Consider the following 25,433-nt stretch of genomic DNA (forward strand, 5'->3'; position numbering starts at 1 on the left):
TGATCTAGAACCGATAGCTGACAGATTTATTATGCAAAGAGGTGATAGGCAAGATCGGTTGTTGAGTCTTATGAAAAACGTCAAACCTTTTTGTAATAAAATACTGAAAGTACATTTTAGCACCAGTTGAGATATGCGACTAATGGAGACCAGAAAAATGGAGCATTGAACGCTGGTATGGACTGTAAACGAAAGGAAATGGCTGATGAATTCATGATAATGCCAGAGTTAGTGTTAAGAATTTCCTTGATAACCGTTCTCCTTATAACTGGTAATTTCAGATAAGTTATCGTGTTTATTTTTCATTACATTAATAACCCTGATATCTTTTTCCTTTGACATGCAAACGAATCCAGTTAAAGGACATGGTGAGTTCCTCTGAAGTGTATTTTCCTCTGTCCCAGTTCCTGTCATCCATTGACCAATTATTCCTGTCATCCATTGACCAATTATTCCTGTCATCCATTGACCAATTATTCCTGTCATCCATTGACCAATTATTCCTGTCATCCATTGACCAATTATTCCTGTCATCCATTGACCAATTATTCCTGTCATCCACTGAAATTCAGTGTTTCCTGTCATCCATTGACCAATTATTCATCACCACATTGACCAATTATTCGTCATCCATTGACCATTATTCTGTCATCCATTGACCAATTGTTCATGTCATCCATCGACCAATTATTCTGTCATCCATGAACCAATTATTCCTGTCCATCATTGACCAATTATCCACTGTCATCCATTGCCCAATTATTCCACTGTCATCCATTGACCAATTATTTCTGTCATCCATTAACCAATTATTCATGTCATCCATTGACCAATTATTCCTGTCATCCATTAACCAATTATTCCTGTCATCCATTGAGCAATTATTCCTGTCATCCATTAACCAATTATTCCTGTCATCCATTGACCAATTATTCCTGTCATCCATTAACCAATTATTATCCTGTCATCCATTGACCCACTCTTCGTCATCCATTGACCAATTATTCCTAATCATCCATTAACCAATTATCCCTGTCATCCATTAACCTTCTTCTTGTCATTTGTCATCCACTGACTAATTATTCTGTCATCCATTGACCAATTATTCCTGTCATCCACTGACCAATTCATTTTCCTTTAAATTATCTTTCCACGAATTATCGAAAGCATCCGTTATCAGTTTCAAACGTGAACTTGAATTTTATGCAAAAGGTTAATGGCGGGGAAATTCAATCCCGATATCTAATCTCTACCCGAAAAAAAAGTACCGCCTTTTAAAGGAAGTGAGGTTATAAGAGTCTGGGAAAAGGGAAGCAGGTATAGAAGTCCAAGGGGTTACTGATTGTCGCAGAGCAAATGTGGGAGAAGGTTGCCTGATGGGTGTGACGAGGTATCCTCAAAGGAGGAAGAACTCTCCTTGAGTTCAGCGGAATAACAACAGAAATATTTTCTGTAGAAACTATATATGGTTGATTTGCATAGATTAAGATGGCCTTATGCCAGCACAGGAGATAAGTGTGGTTAAGAGTATATTAAATAAGGTTCAGGTATACAATTCTGGACACAGATCAGCCAACCAATTCGGATCTTGAAAAATATGCAGTTTGTAAATCTTCTAGTCCGTTTGTTGTTGATATACCTCAGCGTAGTTGCCCGTTCCAAAAGATACTGTTTTATTTATTTCATATTTTTTTTAAGAATTATCCTGCTATAAACTAATTATCAACTAAGCAGACCTGTTCATATTACGTAATTCATTGCACCGTGACAACTGAAAAAAGAAACATAGATCCTGGAATAAGTTAAATCGATATGAGAGATCTCTATCGAGATAGACTGACAGGAGCAGGCGGGTGGGAGTTGATTATAATTACCGCCTGTCATTGATCATTAGCTAATGATTTTAGCCGAGAGCGAATCACGTCATTAACCGGCATAATGAGCTCAAGAAATCGATAACTAGTCCTTGCCACGAATACTTGTTTGAAAGCGGTTTGTAAAAGCCAGATTGTATGAAATAATAAAGAAAAATGAAAGGATTTAATCAGTCTTCAGACTGATTTGATTAGAATTTCTCGCAGATCTATAGGACTACAGCTTTATCAACCCCGTCACAAGAAGGCATAGTTACGGGGTATTGGCTCTACTAATCAGTAAGGGAGAGAATCATCTTTTTCTGATCTGTCGTGTCATCTAAGCTTTTCGGATCTTTCCTTGATAGTGAACCCTAAGGGTTTTAACCCGGTATGTATCCACCTTTGCGGAGTGTTGAGTATACTGTATGTATGTATGTATATATATATATATATATATATATATATATATATATATATATATATATATATATATGTATATTATATACATATATATACTGTACATACATACATACATACATACATACATATATATATATACAGATAGATAGATAGATAGATATAGGTGGCCTTCAACAGCATAGACTCTTACTGTACTGCCTAAAATTCACAAAATTCATTCATGTTAGAGGAAGGATATTGTTATCACCGAAATTCACTCTACAGTCATAAACAAACTTCCCGCGTTTAACAAAGGCTGTTCAGAGGTCATGTTTCGTTTTTACCCTTTATTCGTGGCTGGCTTGCTAAAAAAATGCACAGAGTTTATTCTTAAAAATAGCCGATTTATTTTGCTAGAGATTTCCCTGAGCAATTTGGTCCTCCAAATCACTGCATGCTTTCACGTGGGTCTTTCATCATGCTTGATGACACCCAGCCTCCGATCAAATAAATGTCTCGCGTTGTTGTGTCAGGAGCAGAATGCACCTCTGACCTTCAGAGACCTGAAGGCTACTTGTGAACTTTCAAAAGTGTCAATTATAATTAGTTTGCGCGTGCTTCAAGGGTACAAAATAAGAGTATCAAGTAGCGGTGAAGGATATTAGTATGATGATGAGTCGTACCGGTTACACCTTACTACCCATCGCTTTTAAAACTGGCGAAATATTGAAAATGTGATGATGATTATATGCAAAGCATCACCTCGTAGTCGCGCCAAAAGCGAGTGGTACTAGCATTAATTACAACGACAACAATTATATTTCCAGCTGCGGTAATGACCGTAATTTGATCTCGTGGACTGAGCATAACAGCTTAACAATAAAGCCAAAATAATTAGGTGTTTCTTTAACGATGTTTTCCTCACACAGTTCTGGTAGTGTGCGGCTCTCCGGGTAACGTGAGAAGACTCATGCTAGCGGCTTCCGAGCTCGGTATGGCGGCAACGGGAGACTACGCCTTCTTCAACATAGAGCTCTTTACTGGGTAAGCAGAGAGCAGCTTCAGTGTAGTGTTTATTTAGGAAATAGCCTTATCGCCGGCACTTCGGTAACTATAGTATGGTTGCCTTTTATACGTTGATTATCTAGGACAGTGGTTTTCTACCTTTTTGTGCCCATGGGCCATTTCTGGCATCCCGAAATACTCGTGGCCCACTGCCCTTCAGACTTGTGTAATGATAATAACAGAGCTATTATAGAGCATTTTCAGGACACTTTATTAGTTTTACATTTTCATTTATGGAATGATTTTTCAGACCACTTTATTGGTTATACATTTTTCGTTTATGAAATAAAGCACTGGCCTGCATTTACTATACATAAATCATGTGCATTGTAATCAAAACTCAAATTACATTTTCCACCTAAAAAATTAAGCAATGGCCTGCATTTCCTGTGTGACTCCATGTTTGAATTTTGTCACGCTTTTTAAATAAACAAAGATTATCCACCATCACTTTCTAACCTAAAAGAATGAAGAAATTAGGAACTTCTGTTTATTAATAAATGTTCCCGAAAACGTATCAGTAAATGTATAACTTTATTCTTTCTCTATATTTCTACCTTATAACTGGCACTGCACTGACTCCTTCCTTCACTTTCTCGTTAGCCAGGAACATTTACTTAGATCCATGCCTCGTATATCGTCTTATAAACCATTTTACCAATGTAGCTAGTATGGTGATAATTCTTTACACACAACCACACACGTTTATTTATGTCTATATATATGTGTGTGTGTGTGTGTGTGTATGTATGTATATATATGTATGTATATATATATATATATATATATATATATATATATATATAACATATATATGTATATATATATATATATATACATATATATATATATATATATATATATATATATATATATATATATATATATATATATATATATATATATATATATGTGCCATAAAATACCCGTTTTCCTCGTATACAACATTAATCAAATCCCACAAAACTCGAAAATGAAATTTATCTAGATCTCGAAGTGACACCATCCCCCAAAACCCCTTCCTCCTCAGAAGGGAATGGATGGTCTCTCCGGAAGCTCAATAAATTTCATTTTCGTGCTTTGTGGATTCTTGAGTGTGTGTGAGAGTGTGTGTGTGTGTGTGTATGTGTGAGTGGTAGAAGCTAGAGAGGTCGAGGAAGAAGAATCTTTGAATCATTTCATACTTTCTATTTGTTGCAGAACATCAGCAAATTACAAGCCTTGGTATAATGCCTCCGACACGGATGAAGTTAATGAGATCGCCAAGAACGCCTTCGAGGCTGTATTAACCGTCACGGCGAGGTCACCTTCAGGGCCTCATTACAAGGATTTCTCATTGCAAGTGAGTTATTACGTCTTGATTTTTTTACTCATAAGAACTGCCTCTACGTTTTCTCTACATCGCTGGAGTTGGGAAGTATCGTTCTGTTTTTTTTTTTTTTATCCTATTCTTATTGCCCTCTTTCATTCAAGAGGCACTTCAGTCACCTTTTTCCTTTTTCTGTTGTTTCTCGATTCCTTGAGGACTAAGCTACTGTAGAAAGGGGCACTGGGTTCCATAGGACATCTACTTCTTAATGTAAATGAAATAAAACATAAACAAAAGTCTACGGTAGATAATCAGAGGCTCGACAGAATTCAATAACAAACCTCTTCATGCTAGTCAGTGACACCTGAGCTAGACCAGCCACTGTGGTAAGTACTCACGTCTCTATAGATCTTGCAAAAGGCAATTAGTCCACTAGATAAGCTCACAAGAAAAGTATAACACCCCAAAAAAATTCGGCAGTGTACAATTTCAAAACAAAAAGCTAGACACACCTCGTTTTCCGCAATACTTAATACAGGTAAAAGTCTTTTGGTTAATTTAGCAACGCCAGGAGGTATATTATTGAATCAGACGGAAGATGGAGGCTTCGATTATGCGAAGTATGACAGTCCAAGTCTTAGGCCATTGGTTTTTCATGCATATCGCAACGGAAGATTCAAATTACGTTTACATACGATTCGAGATGGGGTTATGCCAAGAGTTATGGTCATTCATGCACTGTACAGTAAAAATGGATTTCAGAAATGCTCTTCATGAATATAAATGTACCATGGAATTTCTTACAGTCGACTCCTTACTTAGTTAAAAAAAAAAGTTATACAGACCATATTCCCTGAAAAAACAACTGTGTAAAATAACTAACACAAAAACCAATTCCTATGACACCCTTTAGTCTGGAATAATCACTATCGTTTCGAGCCACACTAGATTCCTCTAGTGTTTTCGAACCCATACTGGTGATTCTAGATTAAAAGACGCCGTAGAACGGGTTTTAAGTTGTAATATCTTAACGAACAGAATAAACTTCATCCGTAAATTATGCGTACAAAAATCCCCTTTCCTTTTATTTTGCAGTCCCTTCATTTCTCTCTCAGGTCAAACGCATAGCAGAGGAGGAGTTCGGATACCCCTACGAAGAAGACATGGTCAACTCTTACGTAGCCGGATTCTTCGAGGGCGTCTTGGTGTACTTCGCAGCCCTCAACGCCACTCTTCGAGATGGCGGCTCCGTCAGGGACGGCAGAGACATCGTCCGACACATGTGGAACAAGACCTTTGATGGTTGGTACTTGGTACTTCTAATTAGAGCTTGTTGGAGGGTCTCAGTGAAAATTTGTTCTTCGCAGGCATACCTGAATTGAAAGGTATGGGGTTCGTCGTCTTAATTTCCATAAGTCTCTATTTCTGCGTTATCAAAATCAATATGCTTTCTTATGTAAGTTATTTATTATCATTCCTTTGCAAGTTCACTACTCTGGCCTTTCTTTTGCTGAGTACTTTCATCAAGATGTACTTATGTTACTTTTTTACTTGTCTGTATATATCAAGCCTCTCGAATTTTAAATATTATTGCCCAGGTGCGATCTCTTAAACGGTAGAGCCAGGTCGCCTAGCAATAAGCAAATTGATAGGAAGTTTCTTGAGGAACAAGGGGGAGTTTACTTTTCTGAAGCCTTCAGGACGTTGCACTTTTCAGGGCGAGACACAAATGATATTTTCAAAAACCGTCCATGTTCTCACTGAGAAAACAGATTTGCCTTAACAAAATTGTTCATGTTTTCATTTAAAAACAGATTTTGCCTTCACAAAATTCTCCATGTATCCAGTGAGAAAATAGATTATACGTTTGTAAACCGTTCACATTGTAATTAGCTTTTACAAAACTATCCGTAGATATTTCAGAATTCTTTACAATACCCTCAATATCAATATATTTGTATGGTAGGAAGTTCGTCACTTCACTGACATGACAAAACTAAATTAAGAATCAGCTGCTGTCTCCCATGTCTGATATGATAAGACTAGTAGAGATTTGGGAAGTCACTGAAACATCCCCAGTTTTACAATACTCTATGATATGAAGTAACTGACGAGTTACCATTTTTTTTTTTTTTTTAGCCAAGGTAGTCCCCCCCTGGTTCACTGGAAACATCACCATCGACGCCAGGGGTGACCGGAAGGCCGATTATTCCCTCCTGGACATGGATCCAGCCACAGGGATATTCAAGGTACGATTTTCCACAAACTGGAAGCTGGCTTAAGATGTCTGATTATCTAGCTTCATCGTCAGAAACATCTGTGATTAGGAATCTTAGATGTGAGGATGATTTTATTACACTTAGCCAGTTTGATAGAATGTGAGGTCTGCCTAGAAGAGAAGTATTTGGCTGTTGAAGTACAGGACTTAGAAACTTAAGGAAGCAATTATGTCTAAGTTCTAGGATGATGCTGGTAACTGTCTTCTTTCTCATTTTTTGTGTTAATGTTAATTGCATACATTTGTCTCAGAAATTACTCTATTTGTGTTATAGATATCAGGTACATTTATAGCATGTGTATTTTAGTTGATTTTTAATCGATCTATAGAACTTTTAAAGTGACCGAGTATATATAAACTTATTATGATGCTGCTAGCAGAAATGTGATCACGAAACAGATGGACTTCTGATCAAGAACTCAAGCGTAGTATCAAGCCCAGTCAGTCGTGAATGGATGACCAACTCTGAACACAGGAGGTTACTGGCATATAGTAGGCCGACAGGGCAATCTATATAGGAGCGAATGCAAAGGGTTAAGAAATAGTGGTGAGATTCTTCTAAAAAAAAAAAAAAAAACAGTAAATCTTAATTGCCTTCTGCTTCGCTAAATTTACTTTTTTCCTAGTCTTTTGACAGAATCCTTGTCCACTAGCATTTATATCATAAGTTAACTTCGATCTTAACAACTATATCTCATTTAAGGCCATTTAAAATCCCAACGTCTTGTCACAGAAATTTTCACAAAAAGGACAAAACCCTGCGTACCTTCTGTGTGATACCATACTTAGCAGAAATTTTCAATAAACCAATTAAGTTAAAGAGAGATCTTGATTTTGACTAGGGAACAATTTACACCAGCTGGGTAGTTTCAATCTGTTTTTCATCCCGCAAATTCTATAAAATAATGATTGGTCAGAAGCATAAACAGTAACAACCTGGGGTTGTTTCATTCAAGAAAGGCTCCTAATTGTGAATATAATCTCCTGGAAAAAAGCCATTAAAACTTCCAGTAATATGCAAATTGTTCGTTAGTGCGAGGTAATTGAGTATTCAGCATCACCACATTTTCCCCAGAAATTATTGTCCATTTTTATCATTTCCATAAGCACATAAATTACACCTGAACTAATACTTGTTCAAGCGAAGATGCAACGCATATTACCGTAATACAATTATCCTTGTATTTTAATCATTTACCTACATTCATTCTTATCTTCTTAGCTATTATTTTTTCAATCTATCTTTTTCTGTATTTCCCATTACCTTCTGTTACTTCTTTCTAAAGAATACCATATTATTTGGAAGCTTGAGTTCCAAGTCAATGGGCCCTCTGGGGTTGTTCCATATGAATAGGGTTCATCTTCTGAATAATGATAATAATAAGTTTCTGTGTAATACGCATTCAGTTGATTCGATTATCTTAACATTACCATTTTTTTCAAAAACTATTGTTGATTTGTTTAATTACCCTGGAAACAAATTACACCTGAATGAGTACTTTTCTGTGTAATACATATTGTGCTTATTTGCTCTAACTGCCCTGAATACATAACTTTACACCTTAAAAAATACTTTCCTGTGTAATACGCACTGAGCTTTATTCGCTTCTCTCAAGATTACCATTATTTTTTCAAAAGCTAATGGTGATTTATATAATTTCCAAAAGCATATAAATTACACCTGAACAAACACTTTTCTGTGTAATACGCATTCTGCTTACTATCGTCTCTTAGGCCCGAGTTCGAATCTCCAGCCGGCTAATGAAGAATTAGAGGAATTTATCTATCTCTGGTGATAGAAATTAATTTCTCGCTATAATGTGGTTCAGATTCCGCCAGGTTGTAGGGTCCCGTTGCTAAGTAACCACTGGTTCTTAGCCACGTAAAATAAGTCTAATCCTTCAGCCAGCCTAGAGAGCTGTTAATCAGCTCGGTGGTCTGGTAAAAAAAGTTAAGTATACCTTAGTTTTAGCAGACCACTGAGCTGATTAACAGCTCTCCTAGGCTGGCCCGAAGGATTAGATTTATTTTACGGCCAAGAACCAACTGGTTACCTAGCAACAGGACCTACAGCTTATTGTGGAACCCGAACCACATTATGACGAGAAATGAATTTCTGTCACCAGAAATAAATTTCCTAAGGTATACTTAACTTTACCCATTTTTCCGAAAACTATTGTTGATTCGTGTAATCAACCTTAACACATGAATAACACTTGAATAAATGCTCTCGTGTGTATTGCGCAGTCTGCTGATCCGCATCCATTAATAATCCGCACAGTCTGTGGCAACCTATTACGGAGAGAGCGAAAGCCTGGAATTCACTGGGAATATATCTTGGCCCGGGGGTCGACCACCGAGAGACCAGCCCATCTGCGGGTTCGATGGGTCCCTTTGCCCCACTGGAACGGGTAAGTCCTGGAATACTGTGAGTTAAAGTGGCATTTCACATTCCAGTTGTTCATTCTCGAGCTCGTCGAGAACCTGAGATATTTGTGTATGTATTTTGATAATCTCGATGGCGGAGGGTAGGCGCCATTACCGCTACATTTGATTGTGCCAGCGTTTCACGACAATTGCTGTCTTCGTCTTTTCAAGGCTGAAGTTATTTACAGGCCATCTTACTATAAAGCACATTAAAACATCGATTCATGAAATTATAATTAAAATAAAAGACCGGGGGAAAGGCACCACACGCTTAGACCTCAGGAGGAATAAGGCTAAAAACACACACTTAGACCTCAGGAGAAATAAGACTAAAAACACACACTTAGACCTCAGGAGGAATAAGACTAAAACGCACACTTAGACCTTAGGAGGAACAAGACTAAAAACACACACTTAGGGCCTCAGGAGGAATAAGACCCAAAACACACTCAGACCTCAGGAGGAATAAGACTAAAAACACACACTTAGACCTCAGGAGGAATAAGACTAAAAACGCACACTTAGACCTTAGGAGGAACAAGACTAAAAACACACACTTAGGCCTCAGGAGGAATAAGACTAAAAACACACTCAGACCTCAGGAGGAATAAGACTAAAAACACACACTCAGACCTCAGGAGGAATAAGACTAAAAACACACACTCAGACCTCAGGAGGAATGAGACTAAAAACACACACTTGGACCTCAGGAGGAATAAGACTAAAAACACACACTCAGACCTCAGAGGAATAAGACTAAAAACACACACTTTAGACCTCAGGAGAAATAAGACTAAAACACACACTCTGGACCTCAGGAGGACAAGACTAAAAACACACACTTAGACCTCAGGAGAAATAAGACTAAAAACACACACTTGGACCTCAGGAGGGAATAAGACTAAAAACACACACTTAGACCTCAGGAGAAATAAGACTAAAAACACACACTTGGACCTCAGGAGGAATAAGACTAAAAACACACACTTAGACCTCAGGAGAAATAAGACTAAAAACACACACTTAGACCTCAGGAGAAATAAGACTAAAAACACACACTTGGACCTCAGGAGGAATAAGACTAAAAACACACACTTAGACCTCAGGAGAAATAAGACTAAAAACACACACTTAGACCTCAGGAGAAATAAGACTAAAAACACACACTTGGACCTCAGGAGAATAAGACTAAAACACACACTTAGACCTCAGGAGAAATAAGACTAAAAACACACACTTGGACCTCAGGAGGAATAAGACTAAAAACACACACTTAGACCTCAGGAGAAATAAGACTAAAAACACACACTTGGACCTCAGGAGGAATAAGACTAAAAACACACACTTAGACCTCAGGAGAAATAAGACTAAAAACACACACTTGGACCTCAGGAGGAATAAGACTAAAAACACACTCAGACCTCAGGAGGAATAAGACTAAAAACACACTCAGACCTAAGGAGGAATAAGACTAAAACACACACTTGGACCAGGAGGAATAAGACTAAAAACACACACTTGGACCTCAGGAGGAATAAGACTAAAACACACACTTGGACTTCAGGAGGAATAAGACTAAAAACACACACTCAGACCTCAGGAGGAATAAGACTAAAACACACACTTGGACCAGGAGGAATAAGACTAAAAACACACTTGGACCTCAGGAGGAATAAGACTAAAAACACACACAGACCTCAGGGAGGAATGAGACTAAAAACACACACTTGGACCTCAGGAGGAATAAGACTAAAACACACCTCAGACCTCAGGAGGAATAAGACTAAAAACACACACTCAGACCTCAGGAGGAATGAGACTAAAAACACACACTTGGACCTCAGGAGGAATAAGACTAAAACACACTCAGACCTCAGGAGGAATAAGACTAAAACACACACTCAGACCTCAGGAGGAATGGAGACTAAAAACACACACTCAGACCTCAGGAGGAATAAGACTAAAAACACACACTCAGACCTCAGGAGGAATAAGACTAAAAACACACACTCAGACCTCAGGAGGAATAAGACTAAAAACATACACTCCAGACCTCAGGAGGAATAAGACTAAAAACACACACTCCAGACCTCAGGAGTGAATAAGACTAAAAACACACTCAGACCTCAGGAGGAATAAGACTAAAAACACACACTCAGACCTCAGGAGGAATAAGACTAAAAACACACACTCAGACCTCAGGAGGAATAAGACTAAACACACTCAGACCTCAGGAGGAATAAGACTAAAAGCACACACTCAGACCTCAGGAGGAATGAGACTAAAACACACACTTTGGACCTCAGGAGGAATAAGACTAAAAACACACTCAGACCTCAGGAGGAATAAGACTAAAAACACACACTCAGACCTCAGGAGTGAATGAGACTAAAAACACACACTTGGACCTCAGGAGGAATAAGACTAAAAACACACTCAGACCTCAGGGAGGAATAAGACTAAAAACACACTCAGACTCAGGAGGAATGAGACTAAAAACACACACTTGGACCTCAGGAGGAATAAGACTAAAAACACACTCAGACCTCAGGAGGAATAAGACTAAAAACACACTCCAGACCTCAGGAGGAATGAGACTAAAAACACACACTCAGACCTCAGGAGGAATAAGACTAAACACACACTCAGACCTCAGGAGGAATAAGACTAAAAACACACACTCAGACCTCAGGAGGAATAAGACTAAAAACACACACTCAGACCTCAGGAGGAATAAGACTAAAAACACACACTCAGACCTCAGGAGGAATAAGACTAAAAACACACTCAGACCTCAGGAGGAATAAGACTAAAAACACACACTCAGACCTCAGGAGGAATAAGACTAAAAACACACACTCAGACCTCAGGAGGAATAAGACTAAAAACACACTCAGACCTCAGGAGGAATAAGACTAAAAGCACACACTCAGACCTCAGGAGGAATGAGACTAAAAACACACACTTGGACCTCAGGAGGAATAAGACTAAAAACACACTCAGACCTCAGGAGGAATAAGACTAAAAACACACACTCAGACCTCAGGAGGAATGAGACTAAAAACACACACTTGGACCTCAGGAGGAATAAGACTAAAAACACACTCAGACCTCAGGAGGAATAAGACTAAAAACACACACTCAGACCTCAGGAGGAATGAGACTAAAAACACACACTTTGGACCTCAGGAGAATAAGACTAAAAACACACTCCAGACCTCAGGAGGAATAAGACTAAAAACACACACTCAGACCTCAGGAGGAATGAGACTAAAACACACACTTGGACCTCAGAGGAATAAGACTAAAACACACTCAGACCTCAGGAGGAATAAGACTAAAAACACACTCAGACCTCAGGAGGAATAAGACTAAAAACACACACTCAGACCTCAGGAGGAATGAGACTAAAAACACACACTCAGACCTCAGGAGTGAATAAGACTAAAAACACACTCAGACCTCAGGAGGAATAAGACTAAAAGCACACACTCAGACCTCAGGAGGAATGAGACTAAAAACACACACTTGGCCTCAGGAGGAATAAGACTAAAACACACTCAGACCTCAGGAGGAATAAGACTAAAAACACACACTCAGACCTCAGGAGGAATGAGACTAAAACACACACTTGGACCTCAGGAGGAATAAGACTAAAAACACACTCAGACCTCAGGAGGAATAAGACTAAAAACACACACTCAGACCTCAGGAGGAAATGAGACTAAAAACACACACTTGGACCTCAGGAGGAATAAGACTAAAAACACACTCAGACCTCAGGAGGAATAAGACTAAAACACACTCAGACCTCAGGAGGAATGAGACTAAAAACACACACTTGGACCTCAGGAGGAATAAGACTAAAAACACACTCAGACCTCAGGAGGAATAAGACTAAAAACACACTCAGACCTCAGGAGGAATAAGACTAAAAATATAAGTTTTTACAAGAAAACAGCAAAAAAATAAATAAACAAATAAAATAAAATAAATTGGGAACCTTCATATTTTTAGCCTTATCACCCTGCCGTATGGGTATGAGTGTACCATTTCCCTTGTTTTATTAGTCTTATAATTTAAAATATGTTGACAAATCGATGCTTTACTGCGATTTTTAGTTAAATAGATTTGTAAATAATTTTAGCCTTGGAAATGGGACGATAGCAACTGTCGTGAAACGTTGATATAATAAACTGTAGTGATAATGGGACCTTTCCCTTCGATTAGAGACAGGATTTCATGATATGAACCCGGCTGTACTTTTCGTTTGCATTTTGCGATAAAACTAACGTATTTCCACCGTTTGTCACAGTATTCACGGCAGTCTATAGAAAATAGGACGAAATAGTAATGCATGAATCTTTTATTGAAGCCTATTCACTTGAATTGCAAGAGCTTCAAGAGTTTTCCGTCGATTTTAGTTAGTGAATGAAGAAAACAGTGCTAAAAGTAGACTATATATGTAATATATGTATATATGTATATATATATATATATATATATATATATATATATATATATATATATATATATATATATATATATATATATATGCGTCAGCCAGGATCATCAGACGTTTCCAGTGATTTGTTGAAATATATATATATATATATATATATATATATATATATATATATATATATATATATATATATATATATATATATATGATTCTAATTCTTTATTCATTTTCTCTCAGGACCGTGGAGTATAGTAGCTGGTCTATTAGCATCTCTCCTTGTTCTTATGGGCATCGTTAGTGGGTTCATCTACAGGTAAGAACTGGAAGAGAAAAATATCCTTTTCTCTTTTGTCTAATTATTCATTCTTTCATCGTACTTGCTTCTCAAAACCAATAAATGTTAAAAAAATTATAAACTTAAAAGGACACTAAGTTTCCTTAAGGAAAAACAGTGATGAAAATAAACTAACAAATAGAATATAAAGACGAGAATGACGTCTTTATATCCTATTTATTAGTTTATTTTCATTATTCTCTAGTTGTTTTCCGATGGAGAACGCTTTCTTTCTGTCCTGGACTTCATAAATGTTTTAATCTTATCAGTCATGTTAATCAATGCTTTACTTTTTCATCATCAATTGGTTCTTAGCCACGTAAAATAAGTCTAATCCTTCGGGCCAGCCCTAGGAGAGCTGTTAATCAGCTCAGTGGTCTGGTAAAACTAAGGTATACTTAACTTCATCATGAATACGATGATGCTAATGTAATAGTTTTCCATTCATTCACTCCTTTTGTATTTAGTTACTTTTTTTCTGTTTAAAAAATTTTTTTTTACTCTAAACTTAATATGCTTTCGTATCTAATTACACTAATGACAAATTTATAGGTTCCGTCACGAATGCCATTCTAGTTATCCTTTGGTCATTGTTTATGCAAGAGAAACTTTTTTTTTTTTATAAAATTAATACCTACTCATTTCCAGGGAAATTTTTTATCATGCTGATGATCATACAAATATAACAAGAGAACGGTTTTTTTATTTCTTCCCAAATGTAAGTATACGTATTTAGGAACTATTTTCGTTCTTTTTCTCGTTGAGGATAATACCAATGCCTTCTCGTTCATGTTCGCTTTTTATCTGCCCTTCCTCTTCTAATGTTTTCCAGGCACTATAAACTGGAAGCGGATTTAGCGTCCATGACGTGGAGAGTTTCCTGGGACGATGTCGAAATCATCGACCAAACCAAAAGAGGAAAGTTCGGGTCCAAAATCTCCATCGGTAAAATCAGTTTAATTGTAAGTCTCTTTTTCTTCTTTCTTCTTCTTCTTCTTCTTCTTCTTCTTCTTCCTCCTCCTCTTCTTCTTCTTCTTCTTTATTTTTAGGTGTCGTACACAACAAATGGAAATTAAATGTACCATTTCATCGAGCGTGTGAGTTAATTTTTGCACGCTTGTAACGTTAGCCTTGTCTCGATTATATCTTTTCAGTTATATGTCTGTAAATTAGCCCAAAAATAATACTGTAATTATAACCGCTCTTGGCCAAAAATTTTAATAACATAATATTATTTTGTTGGTCGTGGCAAAGCATTTATATGTTGACTTTCGATTTATAGCAAGTAAGCAAGTAATGTACTTCGATTCTGTTAAAACTCTACAAACTTCTGTTTTTGTTTGTTCTGTAGAGCAACGTGTCAGTGGATTCTCTTGTCGGCAACAAGCAAGTTTTCATTCGAACTGGCAAATACAGGGTGAGTAAACAGCCACAGTCTCTTTCTGTCTCCCTCCCTTTCTCTTCTTTGACGTTAATTGCTTCCAGTAATAAATAACCGGTTTGATGGCTCGGATTGCTCCACTACAAAAATCCCGGCAGGCCGTCAACCTAGCGGTCCGAAAAAATCAAGAGGTTCAGTAGAAGAATGGGTACTAGCCCTCGGGCTGGGAGTTAAACAGTGGGCCTAGCGACACACTGGCCACATGGCATAGGCATTGGGACCTGCCTCCCAACTGGCTGTCGGCCTAAGAGACAGGAGATCAGCGCCTGCCCTATGAGCCTACAGAGGCCCCGGAGGACTTTAGCTTTTAACTTGTGAAGAATCTATGGCACCTACCGTCGAATAGTTCTTGATGGGAGTCAGTTGCCTTAGATATGAATGTTGAAATGCCATGAATGTGAAAGTGTTTCGTGACTATGCTTTTTGTGTAGAGCAGAATCAGAGTGGCTAGAAAGTGACTAGAAATGCATTCATCACTCCACAAGAACTATCATAAAAACTAGTTTTTCATTAGCGATATGAAGCCCACTTTCCTTACAGTTCCGTGTAAAAGCTGGTGGTGACAAGTGCTACCTTCTGTGACACAAGAAGAATTTGCATTTCTATTTGGTCTTTACTACTGACATGAAAAGCACAATTAATATAAACCTAAATATTCATTATTCATCATAAAAGTCAAAGTGTAGATCAATCTGTTTACGCCTCGCAAGGATAGCCACGTGTTCTAAGGATTTGGTTTATCTAAATTCAACTTATGTAATGATAATATCCCGGTGTTTTTACTTATGCATACAACTTCGATAAAGCCACCTTTCACCAATCTGGGATAAGGCCTAAGTCAAGGCAGGTTTCCTTTATTTATTTATTTATTTATTTATTTATTTATTTATTTATTTATTTATTTATTTATTTATTTATTTGTTAGTTTGTTTGTTTGTTTATTTACTTATTTATTTATATATTTATTTTGCTGTCTTACTTTCTAATCTATGAAGTAAAAAAGTTGATGTTCGTATTTTTCCAGCCGTGAAAATCACCTCTTGCTGCATATAATGAATCTAACCCTTCGGGCCAGCCCTAGGAGAGCTGTTAATCAGCTCAGTGGTCTGGTTAAACTAAGATATACTTAACTTTGCATATAATGATGAAAGTAAAATCATGTTTTACCACGGATTCAATATTGGGTATACGCAAACTGATTTATATTTCTTTCTTCATCTCTCAGGGCGTGACCGTTGCCATCAAGAAGGTGTCCAAAAACAGAGTGGATCTCGGGCGTCCTATGCTGATACAGCTGAAGAGGGTGGGTTATCCTCTTCCCTTCTTTCTTCGTAGGAAAGGGAGGGCATTTGCTCTTTGCATCTACGTTGTGTTCAGTCTTACACTTATTCATTCTTTTCAAAGTGAGTTATGTACGTAACTTGCCAAAGCTCACTCTCATGAAACTGAATGATCAATGTCTCACGATCATTTTAACATCAAGAGCCAATATTTTTTGCAAATTCTTCGTCTCTGGCACCATCAACGATTCGTTGTGCATCGTGTTCGCTATGTTTTCTGGTTGTAATTTAAGACAAGGTCATTTTTTCCTTTTTTGAAAATTGGCTTCTGAACAATCTTCATCCATGAATGTTGCGTAAAGGTATTGGTCTATATATCTCTAATATGAGTCAGTGGTTACATTTCCAAACCTTTTCTGAATGAAAAATCTTGTCCGCCTTTCTGTTAACAATTTCTTTTCCCTTCAGGAAATATTTTTGTTTGACTCAAAAGCGTCCTTGATGTTTACTAACTTTTTTACTTTTATTTTCCGATTAACTGTTTATATCCCCATTTATATGAAGAGAATTTCTTCTCAATAAACAAAAGATTCTCACTAAACGTAAATCACCAACTTTTAGCATCTAAAGGACCCTTCGTCCGGTCATGGAAAAGGTTCGTCCATGGATTAAGCCAGGGGTTCTTAACCTTTCGATGATTCCAGACCACCAATGGATTGTCCAATATGGTCCCATACCCCCTTCACTTGGCTGTCGAAATAATTATCACCAATCCTATTATTTGCCAGTATGTCTTCCAAATATGTCAACAGCTTGAATTTCCTGTACTTTAGATATGGATTGCCAGGGATAGAACATAAGCATTGATAACTTTATTATACTTTTTAGTGAAAGCAAAATGAAGTTACAGTCCATTAAATAAAATAAATACCAGTACCCAGAGATCGAGTCCCATACCCCCAGCATTTGGTTCCCATACCCCCAAAGGGGTATGGATACCCCCGGTTAAGAACCCCTGGATTAAGCATTCCCAATCCTGATGTTTAGAATAGACAGATTCGCCCCCATTTATCTCGACAGAGAATTCCCATTTTGAAGATAACATCCTCGTTAAGTTGCTATCATTGCATTCAGCAGCTGAAGGACCTCCAGTACGACCACCTAGTGCGTTTCATAGGAGTGTGTCTGGACCCTAATCCCTACTGCGCCATCTTCACCGAGTACTGTCCGAGAGGATCTCTCCAGGACATTCTGGAAAACGACGACGTCCAGTTGGACTCCATGTTTAAGATGTCCTTGATGCACGACGTCATAAAGGTGAGATTCGCTGATTCTTCATTAATCTAATTACAGGAAGGAAACCACAAAATACCTCCTTTATATTTCAGCGGACTTAATCAGGGGGACCTGCTGGTTATGACAGCTGATAAAAGCTGGTCTGGATTTTTTTTTTTTCCACCAGCCTTTATTTAAAGGTGAGGTACGGTGCTAGGACGCTTCTTTGCTGAAATTATACCGAATGTGCGTATCGATAGGAAATCGACTTTTGTTGGGTAGGAGATTGCGTCCATTGTAATATATATACTGTATATATGTATATATATATATATATATACAATATATATATATATATATATATATATATATATATATATATATATATATATATATATATGTATTTATATTTCTATATATTTGTATATATATATATATATATATATATATATATATATATATATATATATATATATATACAGTATAAATATATATATATATATATATATATATATATATATATATATATATATATATATCCCAACTGGCAGACCTACAAAACATGAATATATAAAACGCTTCCTAAATGGAATTTTATACTGAAACCTCAGTATCTCAGGGAAAACTAAACTAAAAGGAAGCTCATATTAAAAAAAATAAAGATGATATTGTATTGGGAACATGCTTTACACCCTGTTAAGTAAAAGCACAACAAACGAAGTTAGTGGCATAACAGCCCATACCTACAATCTCTTATATTTTTTTCTAACCGCCTTGTTAGCGTTCATTTGTGATAAAGTGATCTGAAGCCATTTAAAGGTATTTTGCTGCAGTGCAGTATTGCTATTTTCTAGAACGCAGTAATCGTATGGAACACCTATTTGTCTAGAACACAGTAATCGTATGGAACACCTATTTGTCTAGAACACAGTAATCGTATGGAACACCTATCTGTCTAGAACACAGTAATCATATGGAACACCTATTTGTCTAGAACACAGAAAACGTATGGAACACCTATTTGTCTAGAACACAGTAATCGTATGGAACACCTATTCATCTAGAACACAGTAATCGTATGGAACACCTATTCGTCTAGAACACAGTAATCGTATGGAACACCTATTTGTCTAGAACACAGTAATCGTATGGAACACCTATTTGTCTAGAACACAGTTATCGTATGGAACACCTATTTATCTAGAACACAGTAATCATATGGAACACCTATTTGTCTAGAACACAGTAATCGTATGGAACACCTATTTATCTAGAATACAGTTATCGTATGGAACACCTATTTGTCTAGAACACAGTAATCGTATGGAACACCTATTTATCTAGAATACAGTTATCGTATGGAACACGTATGGAACACCTATTTATCTAGAATACAGTTATCGTATGGAACACGTATGGAACACCTATTTATCTAGAATACAGTTATCGTATGGAACACCTATTTGTCTAGAACACAGTAATCGTATGGAACACCTATTTGTCTAGAACACAGTAATCGTATGGAACACCTATTTGTCTAGAACACAGTAATCGTACGGAACACCTATTTGTCTAGAACACAGTAATCATCTGGAACACCTATTTGTCTAGAACACAGTAATCATATGGAACACCTATTTGTCTAGAACACAGTAATCATCTGGAACACCTATTTGTCTAGAACACAGTAATCATCTGGAACACCTATTCATCTAGAACACAGTAATCGTATGGAACACCTATCTGTCTAGAACACAGTAATCGTATGGAACACCTATTTGTCTAGAACACAGTAATCGTATGGAACACCTATTTGTCTAGAACACAGTAATCGTATGGAACACCTATTTGTCTAGAACACAGTAATCGTATGGAACACCTATTTGTCTAGAACACAGTAATCGTATGGAACACCTATTTGTCTAGAACACAGTTATCGTATGGAACACCTATCTGTCTAGAACACAGTAATCGTATGGAACACCTATTTGTCTAGAACACAGTAATCGTGGGGAACACCTATTTGTCTAGAACACAGTAATCATATGGAAACACTTATTTGTCTAGAACACAGTAATCGTATGGGAACACCTATTTGCCTAAAACACAGTAATCATATGGAACACCTATTTGTCTAGAACACAGTAATCGTATGGAACACTTATTTGTTCAGAAATACAGTAATCGTATGAAACACCTATTTGTCTAGAACACAGTAATCGTATGGAACACCTACAGTATTTGTCTAGAACACAGTAATCGTATGGAACACCTATTTGCCTGTCAAACTCTCTCTCTCTCTCTCTCTCTCTCTCTTTCTCTTCTTATATATATATATATATATATATATATATATATATATATATATATATATATATATATATATATACACATGCACTGTAATGTTTTTGAATCCGTAATCCTGAGCCTGTTAAAGGTATTTCACAATCAGTGATATTCGTTTGTTATGATATACGAAAATTTACTCAGATATAATGATAGCATAATGAAAAACAAGTCAGTTGCAGTTGTGAGAACATCTTTCTGTCTGCTAGTGTACAATCCCTCTCTCTCTCTCTCTCTCGCACGCACACGCGTATACACACAATGTATTTTTGAAAACTGAATATCAGTTCTGTGCAAATGTATTTGAAAATTCCAAATTTTTACGATAGCACCGTCCAAAGTACGTCAGTCGTATGGAACGTGCGCCGCCTGCTTAGTCAGCAATTTCTCTCTCTCTCTCTCTCTCTCTCTCTCTCTCTCTCACGCACACGCGCATACACACAATGTATTTTTGAAAACTGAATATCAGTTCTGTGCAAATGTATTTGAAAATTCCAAATTTTTACGATAGCACCGTCCAAAGTACGTCAGTCGTATGGAACGTGCGTCTGCCTGCTTAGTCAGCAACTCACGCACACGCGCATACACAATGTATTTTTGAAAACTGAATATCAGTTCTGTGCAAATGTATTTGAAAATTCCAAATTTTTACGATAGCACCGTCCAAAGTACGTCAGTCGTATGGAACGTGCGTCTGCCTGCTTAGTCAGCAATTCTCTCTCTCTCTCTCTCTCTCTCTCTCTCTCTCTCTCTCTCTCACGCGCGCATACACAATGTATTTTGAAAACTGAATATCAGTTCTGTAAATGTATTTGAAAATTCCAAATTTTTACGATAGCACCGTCCAAAGTACGTCAGTCGTATGGAACGTGCGTCTGCCTGCTTAGTCAGCCTCACGCATACAGCGTATTAGTGATACTTTATTCTAAGTCAGTTTAAGATATTTTACAACATTAATTCAAATAAAGTAAACTACACAGTGCAGTAATAGAGTATTTACCTTTTTTTCCTTTGCTTGTATGCAGAAGCCACGAGGGGAGAACTGTCAGCGACGTCTTGCGTCATTTCAGAAGCGATCGTAGCAGATGTTAATGACAGCGCTTTCAGCCCTAAATAAAAATAAATAAGTTTTCGGATCTAAAATATGTTCATTAATAAATTATTATTCATTTCCAAATATATGATAACAAAAATCAGATGACACTTCCACTTTAAGATTTGTCTTTATTTGTTTCCCTTTAGCTGATTGAATTGTTAGATTATATAAGTTTTAAAATAAAAACTGTTGAAATTCATGAACATGGCTAGATCAAATACATGCAGTTAGCTGTCCCAGAGATATTTAAACGGTCAGTCACCTGCGATGGTAACCTTTGACCTTTAACTAATCTCTCCCTTAATTTAATCATGTTTAAAAGGCCACCTAGTAAATGTTTTCACCAAAATTTACCAAATTCTGAAAGATAGTTTTCATGGCATCTTACTACCAGATCTTTGCTCTAGATCTCTGACTAAACGCCTTGACCATTTTTCTTACACTTCAACATCTCAAGAAAGTTACACTTTATGTAATCCTGCTTACGAGCAAACTAACAAACAACGCAGAATCATAAATTCCTTGTTAAAAGCAGTAAACGGCAGCTAAGAAACAGATACAGTAAAAATCTAAAGTAAAAGTTACAGTGCAGTTTCATACAACACCAGCTTCTCCAACAGTTACATGACGACTGATCCTCAGTTTTGCATTAAAGGGAATGAGAGATTTAAGTTACAAAATGCTGTGACACTGTGACTCCTCTCTAGAATGTTGAGACTCTTGCTCTGAGAAAGGAATGCTAGATTTCACTCTAGCTCTAGAAATGTTGGTAATAAAGGCAATATCATAAATTCTTTATGAAAATGAGGTCTCCGCAACATGGCGAGAAACGAAATCTTATAACAGCCATGTAAGGTTTGTTAACAAAGAAAAAATAGAAAAAGTCACTTCTTGCCGTTTTGTTTAGGAAAAAAAAAGATAAATGGATCAGTTAACAATAACTTCTTTTGGGATATGGACCACCAACGACAGAAATGCCAGACCAACGCTTCATCCACTCATTCATGGAAGGTATAAAATTGTGGTTAGGTTACCAGATATGCAATTGTATGTGAAGGGGAACGTAGTAGACACCACTAATTTGCTTCCCCATAAGCCGTTAACTGGTTCATTAAATCTCCTCTCAATGGACCAGAGGTGATTTATACATTCCAAGCAGCGGTTCACATCCCCTAGGGAAAGGTTGTTGTTAACACCTATTTTCAAGCGATATTTTCTACGTACAAAGTATCGTTGGGTGATGTTGTTCTCCAGATCGAATTTTTTTTTCAGAACTGATGTCAGTTATCTGAAGCATATGTCATTACTATTACAACCGCTTTGTCTGAATGATACGTTTCAACCGCTGTGAAAAAAAAAAATATCTTGGAGCGGAAGGTAAACACTGCGTAACTACCAAATATCCAGAATCATTACGTACATTAATTTCTTTTCAATTACAGATTACGCACTGTATAGATACTCACTTCGGATAACACTTTTCTTTTTTAATGGTATGACAGGGAATGGCCTTCCTGCACTCGAGTGAAATACGCACCCACGGGAATCTGAAGTCGAGCAACTGCGTTGTGGACTCGAGGTTTGTTCTCAAAATCACTGATTTTGGCCTCCACGGGCTGGACGACCGAGAGAGGAGTTACAGCTCGGATTCATACGCTTACTGGAGACGTAAGTGTTTAGTGTTAACCTGTTTTGCCAGTTAGCGTCTCGAAATATTTGTATGTGAAGGTTGAGTAGAAATACTTCTAGGTAATGAACTTTCATCTTTTCATTTTTTTGTGGTTTGGGAGCAAATAGTGTTCGGAAAATTATGGTGTAATAAAATATTAATACCCATGGCAACGCCGAGTCCGCAGGTCCACCACAAGGACCCATGCTGGTATAAGGCCAACTTCATCTGACTCAACCAACAAACCAACAAACCGATATAAACTCAGCACACATAATACACTCAGGCATACATAGCCTACAGACAAAAGGCTGGCTTGATCATTAACACCAAAAGTGACTTTGAAGATTTCTGTCTTCTGTGGTTACATTCTCGGAATATTTTTAAGTAAGCTGAATATATATAAGTGAAAAATGCGCCGAAGTTTCTTCGGCGCAATCGAGTTTTCTGTACAGCCGCTACAGCGTATAATCAAGGCCACCGAAAACAGATCTATCTTTCGGTGGTCTTAGTATAATAATGATGTATGAGCTTGAACATGAAACATTAACCACTGCCCGGTGGTGGCCTGTCCTATATTGTCTGAAGCACGATTATGGGCTAATCCTTAACCTAAATAAAATAGGGCATCATTGAGGCTAGAGGGCCGCAATTTGGTATGTTTGATGATTGGAGGGTGATGATCAACATAGGCAATTTGAGGCCCTAGCCTCAGTAGTTTTTAAGATCTGAGGAGGACAGAAAGAAGTGTGACAGAAAGAAGTGCGACAGAAAGAAGTGCGTGACAGAAAAGTGTGGACAGAAAAAGTGCGACAGGAAAAAAGTGTGACAGAAAAATGCAGACAGAAAATATGCGGACAGAAAAAGTGGACAGAAAAAGGGACAGAAAAAGTGTGACAGAAAAAAGTGTGACAGAAAAGTGTGGACAGAAAAAGGTGGACAGAAAAAGTGTGGACAGAAAAGTGTGGACAGAAAATGCAGACAGAAATATGTGACAGAAAAAGGTGGACAGAAAAGTGACAGAAAGTGGACAGAAAAAGTGGACAGAAAAGGTGGATAGAAAAGTATGACAGAAAAGGGGACAGAAAAAGTGACAGGAAAAGTGTGGACAGAAAAAGTGACAGAAAAAGTGGACAGAAAAATGCAGACAGAAAATATGCGGACAGAAAAGGTGACAGAAAAAGTGACAGAAAAAGTGCGGACAGAAAAAGTGTGACAGAAAAGTGGTGGACAGAACATAGTGACAGACAGGCAAAGTTGGTACAATAGTTTTCTTTAAAGAAAACTAAAATTATTCAAAGGAAGAACTGTTTATGTTTTACTATGCCTCAAATGGCAAACAATTGGATTTTGATAGATATATGAATAAGATTGTTTGGGGGCGGAAGGGATCTTTTATCGGGTCTTCCAATATTTATCATTCAGTCACCTCATTTCCCATTTTTATTTTTTTTACTTCTCAATTCTTTCATCAAACTCTTCAAGCTATGTTTTTTTCTCTGCCATTTACTTTACCTCCGTGAAATTACTATGGTCTATGTACTGTTCATCTTTCATTTGATCACCCTCGATAGCCACTTCTTTATATTTATAATGATGATATTCTACAGTTTGTCCCGAATTTTCCATCATCATTTTTATTCCCTTAAGCCTCTTGGTAATTCTAGGTGTTCACCTCAAAATGTTCGTTGTTTTCGTTCGTCGCCATCTTTTGCAAACCATTTTCAATAACTAACCGTAAAACTCACTTTCTTTATCATCAGGGAAGCTCTGGACAGCGCCAGAAATCTTAAGAAGCATCAACCCTCCTCCCGAAGGGACCCAGAAGGCGGACGTGTACGCTTTCGCCATCATCGTTCACGAGGTCCTCTACAGAAGAGGTCCCTTCTACGTCAGTTTTGACGATTTCTCGCCAAGGCGTGAGTATTGCCTCAAAAAAGTTTTTTTTTTTTCTAACCGTCTCGATGAACGAAAGCTGAATATTTCTATGATTAGCTTTGGGTAAAATATGCTTCATGTGTTGGATGGACAGAGAACATAATATAGAATTGTCTACATATGTTCTTGTAAATACTGATATTTAACTGGCACCTACTTTCTGTCTCATTTTTGCCGTCCTGTTGGATGGGCTACCTAATATAAAATTATCTCCATATGTTATAAAATAGTGTCGTTTAATTGGCACCCATTTGC

The 25,433-nt window shown here is 37.3% G+C and overlaps 1 protein-coding gene across 2 annotated transcripts in view; it reads left to right on the forward strand.

The window, feature by feature from the left end:
* Positions 1-25,433, forward strand: part of LOC136826645 (atrial natriuretic peptide receptor 1) — a 137,913-nt gene that overhangs the window by 103,929 nt on the left and 8,551 nt on the right. For both annotated transcript variants that reach the window (XR_010849673.1, XM_067083984.1), the window contains exons 5-16: positions 3,185-3,299; positions 4,521-4,662; positions 5,745-5,931; positions 6,769-6,878; positions 9,189-9,318; positions 14,037-14,112; positions 14,966-15,095; positions 15,485-15,550; positions 16,800-16,877; positions 17,992-18,171; positions 23,074-23,239; positions 25,004-25,159. Coding sequence is in view for 1 of the 2 variants with exons in the window: in XM_067083984.1 (XP_066940085.1) it covers positions 3,185-3,299; positions 4,521-4,662; positions 5,745-5,931; positions 6,769-6,878; positions 9,189-9,318; positions 14,037-14,112; positions 14,966-15,095; positions 15,485-15,550; positions 16,800-16,877; positions 17,992-18,171; positions 23,074-23,239; positions 25,004-25,159 (1,536 nt within the window). In the remaining variant the exon portion in view is untranslated. The remainder of the gene's footprint in view (positions 1-3,184; positions 3,300-4,520; positions 4,663-5,744; positions 5,932-6,768; positions 6,879-9,188; positions 9,319-14,036; positions 14,113-14,965; positions 15,096-15,484; positions 15,551-16,799; positions 16,878-17,991; positions 18,172-23,073; positions 23,240-25,003; positions 25,160-25,433) is intronic.

The sequence above is a fragment of the Macrobrachium rosenbergii genome, chromosome 3, assembly GCF_040412425.1.
Source record: "Macrobrachium rosenbergii isolate ZJJX-2024 chromosome 3, ASM4041242v1, whole genome shotgun sequence".
Taxonomy (NCBI): domain Eukaryota; kingdom Metazoa; phylum Arthropoda; class Malacostraca; order Decapoda; family Palaemonidae; genus Macrobrachium; species Macrobrachium rosenbergii.